At 40.3% G+C, this 12,955-nt stretch overlaps 1 protein-coding gene across 8 annotated transcripts in view; it reads right to left on the bottom strand.

The window, feature by feature from the left end:
* Positions 1–12,955, bottom strand: part of NAXD (NAD(P)HX dehydratase) — a 51,106-nt gene that overhangs the window by 37,089 nt on the left and 1,062 nt on the right. For 3 of the 8 annotated variants that reach the window (XM_053934665.1, XM_053934666.1, XM_053934663.1), the window contains exons 2-6: positions 11,989–12,569; positions 10,393–10,764; positions 6,867–7,017; positions 5,761–5,806; positions 4,046–4,134 (exon numbers count right to left, since the gene is read on the bottom strand). In XM_053934665.1, coding sequence (XP_053790640.1) covers positions 4,046–4,134; positions 5,761–5,806; positions 6,867–7,017; positions 10,393–10,764; positions 11,989–12,550 — 1,220 coding nt within the window. In that variant the 5' untranslated portion in view covers positions 12,551–12,569. Of the gene's footprint in view, positions 1–4,045; positions 4,135–5,760; positions 5,807–6,866; positions 7,018–10,392; positions 10,765–11,988; positions 12,845–12,955 lie in introns of all 8 variants that reach the window. The other 5 variants (XM_053934670.1, XM_053934669.1, XM_053934671.1 and 2 more) reach the window with 3 other exon arrangements.

Here is a 12,955-nt window from a genome sequence, read left to right as displayed (position 1 = left end):
TTCATTAAAGGTAACTGGCCTCAATAAACAGTCCAGCCTCAGGAATATTTTCTTCACAATTATTCTTATTTCGAAGAATAATCTTTTCCAAAATGCAACCCAAAACCTGAACTCTGCAATTAACTGTAAGACTTCAAGTAATTCTGACAATCTTTCCTAGTCCACACAAACTCAGAGATATAACCAGCTAGCTCTAAATCCATGCCTTGTTCAAGGGTGGCTTTTTTGGTGGATAATGTAGAATTACATCACTTCTTTGGTACCACAGGAAATTAATGACCTCATTCGACTTCTCTGATAAAACCCTGGAGCAAGGAGTATACTGACTGTTGACTTTGCAAACTGTCTGCTAACCAGCTTACAAGGGGGCTACTCAGTAGTAGCTGCCTCTTTTCTGGCCTACAGAGAAGAAAATTTCTGTACAATTATGGAAAGTCCCTGCAAAAGGGGAAAATAGCACAATAGATTTGTTCTCTCTTTTAACATAGAGCCACCTGGGTTCCTACAGCTCATTTAGCTCTGTGATCACTTGCCTACCAAGCCAGGATAAGCTAACGCAACACAGGTATCCAAGAAGTCTGTTCAACCTGATCTAAGCCAGGCCACTAACATGGCAAATATAAAAAAGCTGCTGAAAACTCTTCTCTAGAAATGCATGAAGGAAGTGTGCACACATCTACAGCAAAAATCCACACAGAGAACACCTGAATAAAACTTAATAAAATGCCAAAGCTAGGTTTTATCTTGCCTGTATTTGTGAAGCATTTACAGTAGGAGCACATTAACTGACAAAACAGGAAAATGCACCACAAAGCTGAGGTAGCAGTGACAAGACCAAGGAGAGCAGATGTCACCAAGACTGGGTATATTCCACTATTCAAAAGACCCCAACTTCTGCAACACACATTTTTTGCTTCTCCACAGGAAAGCAAAAAGTCAGACATCAACAATATTGAACTGGTTAGCTGGTCAATTTTTGAATAATACCAGGTCGTTGTGGAAGGGGCCATAATGCATTTGACAGAATCCCTGAATAAAAATGAAAAGTTACTATTGATAATACTGACTATTCACAGCCCCTAGACACCCTGCTTTCATTATTCTGCTCAGGTATGAGGACACAGAGCCAGGTGCTGAAGCTTCATTTTTCCAGATCCCAGGTTGTCACATGCAGTCCCAGCTCTCACATTCACTTACAGGGAATGAAGTCAAAAACCAAAAACCACAGAGAGAGTGGCACTGTGGGTGTCCTCAGCATGGAATGTCACATCAAAAGGATTCCTGGGATGGACTACATCTATGGTCACATGGAATTGCCCTAGCAATGCTACAAGATGGATGTACATTTTCATAACCCTCCTTCTGCAATCCTGCTCAATCATTCTCACGTAACATTCTCTGCATCCTTCAAGTGACAGACATTTGCCAAAGACCCGAAACGCCCCAGTCCAACTTCTAACTCTGCCATGCCTTCACCAGTTATGCTGGCAAAGATCCACAACAGCAGCTCTAATGAGCCAGAAGAGCCCAAGCATCCAGAGGGCAAGAACAGAGCATTTTCTTCCCTTGAGGTGATCCCCTGTGAGGTGAAGGCAGTAGAGAAAGCAGTGGCAGCTAAGATGATAAAATGTCAGGCTCCCGGCAGTACAAAATGGCAGCTGAACCCTGGCGAAGTGCCAAGCTGTTCAAACGGGAGTTGAGTACACGGGGCCATAATTATGATTAGCATAATAAGAGAGTGGTACAACAGCTACCTAGTTACTCTGAAGGGTCATGGAGAAATCATAACAAAGCAGAGTTTTAAGGAGAGACACAAAAGCAAACAATGACATAGCTGCTCGTGGGTTTTACCCGGAGGTTCCTCCATGCGTGAAGTGCGGCCCGGGAGAAAGTACAAAGAGTGTTTAAGAGATCAGGCTCTGAATCAAGAGCAGCCGGCCGTGCCTGCGGAACTCAAATGGCTCCACAACATATAAAGGATCATATGAAAAGTGTGACACTGAAGACAAAGGACCTTACAAGAAAAATAGGCTGTTAGTGTAAATTTCAATAAAACCTAGGCTCAGTAGAGTCAATCAAGATTTTTCTCCTTTCTAACCAGAAAAGACTGTTTTCTCTTTCCCTCTGTCCTGGTTTGAGAATGAAGCAGAAGAGAAAAATATGAGAAAATTTCATAAATAAAATCTGAACACTCAAATATTTGCATTTTTTAAATTTTAAATGTCGTGTAAACAATATTTACAGATCCACTGCATCATGCAATTAGCTCAGCTGTCTGAATGAAATTAATCAGAGTTTTAATAAAAGTATTAAATACAGAGTCACAGACTTAAAAGATATATGGATATGAAAATCTGTAGATTAATTATACCGTGTACGTCTGAAGGAACTCAGAGAGCAGAAGTTTAAAATCAAAAGTTCTCTTAGCAGGTAGAAACATCAGAGCTTTCACTGAAATCAGAATTCCACAGAAGACACTGAGAATCTGTGTACAACTAATCCCACTCGTACTTAGCAGGCCCGATATGGTCCTTCATGAACAGAAAGTTTACTGTTAACCCTATTTTCACCTCCCTTTTCCTCTGTGCTGCTTCTATTTCTCCTATTAAAATTTTCCATTACCAGCCAACAAGAACCACTGTGTACACAAACAATGCTTTTCCCAAGGCAAGGTCAACTCGTTACCAAACAAGATGACCATATGCTGTACCTCAAGTGAAACACATCCAGACACCCCAAGTTAAATGTTAATATTGCCATAAGGCTTCTCCATTGCATTCATATTCTCCATTGCTATCATATGATATCAGACAGAACATCAATTGAAGAGATACTTTTCAGACTGAAGAGGCAAACAGACATACTGGGAAAAACTCTACCTATCTCTCCCTTGCTTTCAAACATCATTTTTATTTGGTCTGAAATCCATAAAGTTATGGGTTTCTTCTATCTCTGGGGAGTGGGGGGAAAAGCAGCCAACAAAACACACCCCTGTTTAACTGCCTTCCTTCTAAGCACCTCTGTCTCCAGCGACAGGAATGAAACCCACCTTCAGAATGCAATAAACTTATGACTTCCAACCGCAGGCATCCCCATAAGGAAGACCACATTGTTGTTCTCAGACACCAAAATATTTCTACTGTCATAAATCCTTCCTGACAGCAGTATCTGACAAACATGTTTTTAAATTATGCTTTTCCTACCCTCATCACATCTTTGCTATGTACACCAACAGACTTTGACATACACTGGTGCGAGTTAAGCTCAGAGGCATAGACCTAAGGCACACATCTTAATTCCAATTTGCAGTGCTCATTGCAAACCATCATAACACCTAATTGAAACAAACTTATCCTATGAAAGTTCATCAGTCAGTAACACATTTCAGAACAAAAATTTGGAGAAGCACACACACACAGAGATTTTCCCAATTAGAGGACAGTTACTTATTAAACTTTTCATCTTCTTGTTAATTAAACTCTGTATTTTATATAATTTTGGAACATCTATTTATTCCCAAGAACAGGTGTGTATTTCAAGCAATATACTCATGAAGAAAAAGGAGAATTATCTCTCTTGCCTTGTAATTTTGCATAGGTGTCTATATACACAGTAGTGAGAGAAAAATAGACACGCTACTGTTAAATACCATTAGAGCTGAAGAAGCAAGAGGACACACTCCCTTTGCCTTTCAAATGCAGATTGCAAATGCTGACCTGTAGTAATTTGTAGCTCTGGATCTTGCTACTGTTCACTGGAAAACGCATTACAATCACAGAACAGGTCAGAAAGAAGCACAAAGAAAGATCTCTGCTTTTTAAAACTTATACTTTGACAGTCACGAAAAGAAATTCACAACTGACTGTCCCGTATTAAATATTCCACTGGTCGTAATGAAAGGACAAAGCCTGGAGTTTTTGTGATCTCCAGCTCATCCATCCAGTAACTCAGCAAAAGAATTAACACAAACTAATCAATTATCAGACTGAAATATTAAAACTCGTAAGCCTGACTAGCTCATTTAAGCAAAATGTAAGTCACTTACAGAACGGGATGAACAATCAGCTCTGGACTATATGATTTGATTACTGTTGCTGCATCTTTGGTACAAAACACGTGGGATAAATCTGCACCCTAAAAAAGAAAATTTGCAAACAGTATTATCAAATTTATACTTAATAATAACAACTTTATAATTCCAAAGATCACTCAACTAATAATTCAACTGAATTCTTTCTTCTTGATAGTTCTAACAAATTTTATTATGTTTCTTCTATTTTGGCACAGACTGGTATGAAATGTTCTGTTCTTTTCGTGTCTAACTTCCAATATATTTTTTTTCCGTTTCTCACTAACAGGGTGACTGAAAACACACATCTTAAATTTTTATTCACTTGAGAAATGTTTCTCATCTGTAGATGAGCAAAGACTACGATGTCTCATGTACAAAAGAACACAGATGAACATGAGTAAAACTACTTAAGAGAGCCATAATACTACTGTAACATACTTGCAAAATATAGCTATAGCGACCCATGGATACATTTCTGGTCCTACCATTTTTACTCAATGGGCCAAAATCATACACAAAAAAGGCTGGCACAATTTCAGCAACACCCTCTACTCTTCTAAGTTGAAGAGTTGAGTCTCAAGCTTCTGCTACCAACTCAAAAAATCAGAATACACATAAAGTTATGTAAGCAGTGACCAGACCAGTGATCTTGTATTGGTCATGCACACTGAAATTTCCCAGTATCAAGGAAGTGTCTTCTCTGCTTTACTATTATACACTGAACACTTCAAGCCACTCTGACTGCTCATGTGCAGATGTAACTGTCTGAAATCAAGTGACTTCAGTAAAGAACCTCCTAGTATTGCCACTGGACTTGCACATAGTGGACAGAAAGCTGAGTAGCCTTGAGATCTTATAATAACATGGTTAAATAACATCATTTCAGCTTCAAATCTTTGAGAGTTTGCATCCTGAGCGAAGAAGTGGCTGGAAATATCTGTGTTACCTTTGTATTGAGAGAAATCTTCAAAAAGAAAAACATACACAATGAAGTGAAAGTACTGATACACTATGTATTCTGAAAATCAGAGGTATTATGCAGGCATGACTTGTTTACATTTGAACAATCACCCTGTATTTATGCAGTCTGTTTAGACATTTAATATGTCAAAAAAATAAGGAAGTTCATGCTTCTAGGAAAAAAAAAAAGCTTAAAAAATACTTCTGCTGAAGATCAGAATGCAAATAAAATGTGCTACTAGAAATTACATGGAATTCCACCCACAATCTTTAAACTGTAAGAATTTTACTAGGCTAAAGTTGTAAGTTTTGAAATAAAGTTATTTCATTCAACACAGTTATTATGTCCAGAAAAAATTTCCAAAGAACTCACTACAGCACAAAAACATAACTCTAAACAATAATCTAAGGTTATTTTATTGTTCACTTTTGGAGAAAATATCAAGTCTTGAAATTTCCTATCCAAGTCCCGAAAATTGTCAAATTTTGGACATATTTTTAACTTCACCTTGCACAGAGAAAGGAAATATGGTGAATGAAACACAGTAAATGACACATTTACAAAGTATTTCTACAAATTCTGAACTAAGGATTTTCTTTGCTTAAGAGAAGACCTTCTAGAGCTCAAACTTCATGTGCACTACAAAATGAATACTATTTTAAAAATGACACCTAGGCAACAGAAATTATGAAAAGTTCATTTTGGACTTGTATAGAAGATCACGTACCACTTTGAGAGCTGTAATTGCTGCAAAATATGGTGCTCCAGTGTATCTAAAAATGAAATAAAATTTAGGTTAGGAACCACAGTAATGAGATTAGATAATGATCTTAGAAATATTTACATAGACCATGCCACAAACCAGCAAAACTTTCTCAAGTAACAGAGGTAAAACTTCAGAGACAAACAAACAACAGCCAAAAACTGTTTGGAAGCTAAATATGGGATCTGTGACCTGGATCAATCCCATCTGGCTTTAGACGCTTAAGTAAAGTGCCTAAACTGTGATTCCAGTTGGCCTAAATTCTCTTTATAAAGATTGAAGAGAGAGATGTGAACACAATCACCCTCCAAAGGTGCTTACTTCAACCAAGAGGTAGAAACCTATGACCATTAGCTTCTAACTCCTGGCTATTTGACCCAGCTACAAGACAGCACCTTTTTGCTCTTTATGGAATGTTTATTAATGGCAGGTGTCCAACAGTAGATCTCTCTTACAGGAGAAAGATGTCATCTCTCTTTCAAAAGGGGAAAATGAAAAGCAGGAAGGTGTAGGGGCTCATTCAAAGTATTGTGGCCAATATTGTTTCTAAGTCAGTACAGCATTTAACTGATTTATGCAGTACATCTTTTCTCCCCTGAAATAGGATATTTCCATTACTCCAGTACATAAAGCATGGTACTAACAGAATCTAGTAAATACCAATATTTATCAAAATAAAAAGCCCACAAGAAAATGTAGTATAAGAAAATATAGAGACACAGTTTCCAAGAAGACAAAAAAATCAGATGTGCCACTGTCTTACTCTACTCAAAACCTCACCATGTAATGGGAAAAGACCTAACAGTGAAAGCAGAGAGTTTGGTGGTCAAAAAAGACAGAGAAGGTAGACACAAACAGCATTTTAAGGTCCCATAACATTCAGTGTCAAAATTTTGCAACACATCTGCAAGGTACCGTGTTGTTTCCTAAGTATGCATGGTCACGATGATGGAGTAAGCTCTCTGGGAAACTGTGGTTTAAGTGTAAGGTGACTTTGAATGGCTTCTACAAGCAGTTATGGAATCCTGAAGCTTTATCAGAAGCAAAAATCAAATTTCTATTTAACTTACTCTCGACATCCTCCAACAATGCCTATACGACCATCTTGACCTTTATGCTTTTTCCCTGTTAGAGGAGGGATAACATTGCGCACCAGCTGAAAAATATTCTCCATATCCTTCAGAGTGTGAGTTCTGTGCAGTGAAAAAGACCTCTCTATAACTGAAAAGAAGAAAATAAGTGTTACTTCAAAGAATGTTCTTTCTTAAACTACTGCCAAACATTTATTTTAAGCACTCATGTACACTAATAAAATCACATGAAAATACACAAAGTGACATACTTCTAAAATCCAAATGCTTTGACACTTAAAGGCCTTTAGAGCAGCGAGTAATATGGAAGGTGATGATTATAAAAATGCATTCAGGGTCTGATGAAGAGAATCTTCTCACTGACTGTTCACAGTCCTAATTCAGGGCTCAGGTACAGAAAGAAACAACAACCCAGAATAGTTACATGAACATTTTGTAACTAGAAATACCTTCTTAGTTCAGCCTGAAATCAGTTCCATAATTAAGCTCAACTGAAATAGGAACACTTAGTAAGGACTAAACACATCCACAGAGCAAGCACAAAGTAACTGAAACCAAATTTTAAATGTACACCCTACCTTATATTTCGCTTCCCCTTAAAGACTTCCACCTCTTAGCAGAATCAGGGCCTATCTCACTGCTTTGTTATTTTGGTAGGCGGTTACAAAGCATAGTGAAAGTCTTTCTGCAAAACTATAATCCAACAGACTAGATGCAAACATCACAAATATAACACAAAGATAATTTTTAGCTATAATACATCTCCAGATCTGTGATGCAAAGCTACATGTCAAGCCACATACTAAAACAACTGCACACTCAGCAGGCTATGTATCAAATGACTCTTTCAAAAGGCTACAAAAATTTAGAAGAAGAAATTACTTCAACAATAACAACTAGAAAGAATTAAAACATTTATCTAACATGGGAAAAATGTGAAGATCACTACTTCTATCAACAATGTGTTAACTATAAAATGGAGCAAATACACTAAAAGAGCAAGTTCTTAAAAGCTCCATATTACCTGTAAAATTCTGTTCAGAAGAGCAGCTTATTTGAATACTTATTTGAATATCAGTGTCCTAGACCACGGCCATGCTTACTTTCTTTTCTACAGATCTTCTAAAAAGCTTTAAGGAACTGCTACACTAGTATAACATGTAGAAAATAACTCCCATGATGCTCCTTATTTTCAGCTGTATAAAACTCAATAACCCCACCCCCAACTCCAAAATAAAGAGGAGGGGAAAAAAGAAGGTTAAAAAAAAAAAAAAAAAAAAGAAAAACTGTTCTAGAAATACTGGGCATAATAAGGGGAAAAATGTAATAAACGAGAAAATTCCAAATCTTTGTGCTATCACCAAAATGCATCTTTCTGTTTTCCACAGAATCTACACCACACATGCTAATCTTCAGTAATAGTATGCTTTAGTCTTCAATAATGATAAATACTCTTGGCTGATCTTTTGCTTTTGAATACAAGCATCCCACTCTTACTGAGAAATAATAAAAAAGGGGAAAAAAAAAAACAAAGGAATGAAAATAAAAGAAAAAAAACCCACAACCTGTTTTGGATTATGGCCAAAATAGCATTGCAGTGACCCAGAGGAGATCAAAATCTTCATCTCTGAAAATAGGGCAGATTATTTTCTTAAAATCACACTTCATATACTCACTGGTTTTCAACCACACAAGAATATTACATAGCTTGGAACCCTTAATCTGCAGTGTGAAGACCTTGCATTTATTTGCTGCTGGTTCCTGTTCATGTGTGAAATATAAAATGACTACACAATAAATGGACAGAAAGCAGAGAATTATGAATATAGCCCTACTCTACCTACAGAATCACTATGGCATATCCAGCTTTTAACAAATTAAATCTTAATTCCTTAAAAGATGTACTGCCTGAAGCATTATGCTCACATTTTAGCATAAACACTTTTTTACACCTTTGCCAATTAGAAGATTAGAATCTCGAATGCCTCTTGCTACAGTTAAATAAATAAAATGTAGTTTTGCATAGCCAATATGCCTGTACACCTTTATGATGAAATCCAGCAAGAAAAATTGAACCTCAGTTTCAGGTTATTGCACATAATTAAGCTTTTCAGGAAAAAACTTTCAGAAGTAATGGTAAGGCCTTGTAGGTACCTTCACCCCAGTCTAGACCTTAAATTATTTTCTATGGGATTTTCTAAAGCACAACAGTTTTCCTTAATTTTAAAAGTGAGAACAACATTTGAAACACTGTATCCATTCATATCCCATAAATTATCTGCAAAGGTCTGCTGCCACCAGGAAATCCTACACACCAGCTATCCACTCAAACACAACCAGATCTGCCAGCCTAAACCTTCAACAGGCCTAACCACCCAGTCTGCCATGCATTTTGCAGGGAAACAATAACACAACTCAAAGGGCCTCTCAGGACTCAGGGAATGCCCCTTAGGATCTGGCATGCCAGATTATTATTCAACACTGATGCTAGCTGGTTCCTTTTTTTCCCTCTCTTTTCAAACTATACTTTTTTTCTTCCAAGCAGTATAAAATTCAGAATTGGAACAGAATAAGACTTTTCTCATTTCCATGTGGCAGGCTACAGTCACTAAGCCCCAGTCTGACTCTAGTTCCAGCACTGACAGAATATCCCTGATTTCCTCCTGCCCATGCAGTCTACCTGCAGGTACAAAGAGGCCATGATAAAGATAAATGCCACAGGCACACAGATCCCAAGAAGATTGTTAATGATTGCTACCATCAGCTTCTGGCCCATACATGAGGTACAGAAGGAAGAGTATGTGCATAAATACCAATTCTTGAGATACTGCTTTGCCTTTTTCTTTAAAGTAAATTCAGATGCCCACAGAATTTGTAGAGCTGGTGTAGAAAAAAAAAAAAAAAAGCAAATATTTTCATCTTCTATTATACCTACTACAATAATACAATGTTCAATTGATAAGATTTAGAATTTTGTAGTAAATAAATTTATTTTAAAGAAGCTAGACCTTAACATCTGACTTCCTTCAGTGTACGAAAAACGCCACTTTTCCCAGCCCTGAGAAAAACACATGCACAGCCTTAACTTCATATACTGGGGTATGCTTGATAACTTCAAGCAGAACAGCAGCAAAATTTCTGCTGCAAAGTAACTAATGTTTCTAGATTGCTTCCAGCAACTCTCCTACTTGCCTTTTACATATATAACTCCTCCTCACTTCACTGTACAGAGACATGAATGCGGAAAGAAGTTCCCAAGGTTTACAGGGTTCAAGAGGTATAATTTTGCTCATGAAATTTGTTATAACTAATGTACCTGTATTAAATAATCGGTACAATGGTACGAATAATGATTTCATTTCATTTGACATCAGACAAACACCTTCACCACAGTATTAAATAATTCCAGTTAGCTTTTATTTTCAAAAGCTGCTTACTACCAGTGCTTTCACATAGAAGTTTTAGAAAGTACTCTAGCTTTTATTTATGCTGTAGAAGGAAGTACCTATCGGTGGAGAAAGTGTTGCTGTCATAGCATTGTAATTAAAGTTATCCGCATATGAACGATGGTTCGCTCTCCGAGGGGGACTTGTTGGTATAGATTGTGACCTTTGTGATACCGTAGAAGAAATTCCAGCCAACATCTGTCCCAACATCTGTAACATCTGGAGTTCTCGAGCATGCTCAGCTTCCCGACGCTTGTCCTCAATTTTGAGCCTCTGCTCTTCGAATCTGTAAAATTTCTCGTCTGTATCCATGCTCTGCTGCAGGAATTTTTCCATCATTTTATCCAGTGTTAAATTGGTATGGCGTTTTTTTGATCTTTTGGGCTGATTGAGAGGTGGGGTAATAGTTGGAGCATTGACTTCTTTAAAGCCTAAAGCAAGGAAAGAATCTATTATTTTTCTGATGGAAACCAATCTTCTAAGAGAAAAGCAGCAAAAAAATCCCCTTACAAGATGTGACCTAAACTTCTCACGAAGCATTAGGTTACACTTTCTCAATGTGAGCTGTATTTATGTGAGATAAACAGTACTTCTTTCAGAGTACCAAAGCAAACCCACAAATTTCTACCAAGTTGCAAGGGTAACACAAAAATCACAGAGCCATTTTTTAATTGTTGTAGTACTAAACTTCAACAATAGGAGTCTTTTTCATCTTCTAAAAAGGTTTAAGTGAAGGTTATTAAATAGTATAGCCTCATTTGTCTATTGCAGATAATTACATTAATCTAAACTGAGGTTCAGTCTGTTGGCATTCTAGATTTGCATTTCAAAAGAACATTAATGTAAACAACTCTTTGATGGGGTTTAAGCGTAAAAAGAAGGTTGCTTAAACGTCAACCAATTGGCTGATTCCTAAGTGATGTCAACTTCTGAAGACAGGTTCATATTCGTATTAAAAACCCTGTACTAATCTAGATTGAAAACAAACAAGCAACATTTCCCCCCGCACCTCCGCAATACAAATGTGGAGGGTAAAGAACGCGCAGGGAAAGGACAGGCTTGATCAAAGTGCTGTTTCTGTCTGCAAGCCCGATAAAGTTAGAAACAGTGTTTCTGAAACAACCCGTGCGATTTATTATGTAAAAGCTCTCCCCTAGCTTTCTGGCCCAGCTGCAACAATAAGCAGATTTTTTCAGATTTATCGTCACCATCGTTTTAACACCGATTAGCAAAACTGCACTCAGCCTGCAGGGAACGGGAAAACACTCCAGCGAGAAGGATGCTTATTTTCTTGTACAATGCTGCCTGACACTTTGTCTCGATAATCTCTGCGCTAGTTTTCCATGGCTTTCCCATTGATAAATACTGATAAAACCTCACTAGGGTCCCCGTGCGCAGCATCTCCCCCTCCCCGGTATGCAGCATTTCCAGCACCCGCAGCAGCCCGCTCCCCAGTTCACGGGGACGCGCAAGGTGCAAGAGTGGGGGGAAGCACGGGCGGGTTTCGGAACGCGAAGGACGGGGCAGGAGACAGCAGGATAAGGCAAAAGGCACTTAGAAGCGCGCTAGCTGCAGAGAAGCGCCAGCAGTCGGGTTGCGAGAGCCCGCGGGGTGAAGGGAGGACACCCGGCGCCGGGAGCCCGCAGGATACTCACCGTCACCCGGCGGGACGGGGATGGCGAAGGACGGGCACTCCACCTTGATGGGGTGGTCGGCATAGGAAGAGCACTCGCCGGAATCCTCGGTGAAGTTGTCCCGGGGGGACTCCGGCCCAGCGTCCTCGTCCAGATCGGCGTCCAGCTCGCGGCTGTTGTGCGGCGTGCCCGGCGTGGGCGGCGCGGCCAGCGGCCCCGCGGGCGGCTGGGCGCCGTCGGGCGGCGGGGCCAGCGGCTCGGGGGCGCCGTCGGGCCCTCCCCGGCAGCTGAGGATCCGGTCCATCTCGTCGTAGTACTTGCATATCTTGCGGGCGTGCCCGTTCTTCTTCAGCCCGTCCCGGGCCTGGTAGTACTGCCGCTTGAGGCCCTTGATGCGGATGCGGCACTGCTCGGGGGTGCGCTCGAAGCCCAGCTCGGCCAGGCGGCACGCCACGTCCCGGTACACATGGCTGTTCCGAAAGTTGCCGTCCAGCGCCGACTGCACGTCCGCCTCGCCCCAGATCTCCAGCAGCGCCCGCGTCTCCAGATCCGACCACAGGAAGCCCCGCGTGTTCGTAATCATCCTTGGCCGGCCGGGGTCACTGCAATGGCCGCGCACCGGGGAGAGGGAAGGAGGGAGGGAGGGAGGGAGAGAGGGAGGGACGGAGGGGGCGGAGGAGGGCGGCGGGGAGGAGGGAGGGGGTTTAATGCCCGCACGCGGCTCTCCCAGGGGGCGCCTACGCCAGCCCCGGCAGCCGCGGTGCGGCGGCAAGCGGCGGAGAGCCGGGCCCCGGGACCCGCATCCCGGGCCGCCGCCGCTCGCAGCCCGCACGCAAGCAAACTAAACTTTCCAGGCGCCGCTTTGCGCTACGGGCACCTGCAACAAGAGGGGTGGTGAGGTGGCAAGAAAAAAAGAAAAAGGAAAAAAGCCTCTTCCCTTTGACTCGCCCCCTCCGAAAACGATGATGATAAATAAAAAATAAACAAG

The sequence above is a fragment of the Vidua chalybeata genome, chromosome 2 (assembly GCF_026979565.1).
Source record: "Vidua chalybeata isolate OUT-0048 chromosome 2, bVidCha1 merged haplotype, whole genome shotgun sequence".
Lineage (NCBI taxonomy): Eukaryota > Metazoa > Chordata > Aves > Passeriformes > Viduidae > Vidua > Vidua chalybeata.
This window is presented reverse-complemented; position numbering and strand designations above follow the sequence as displayed.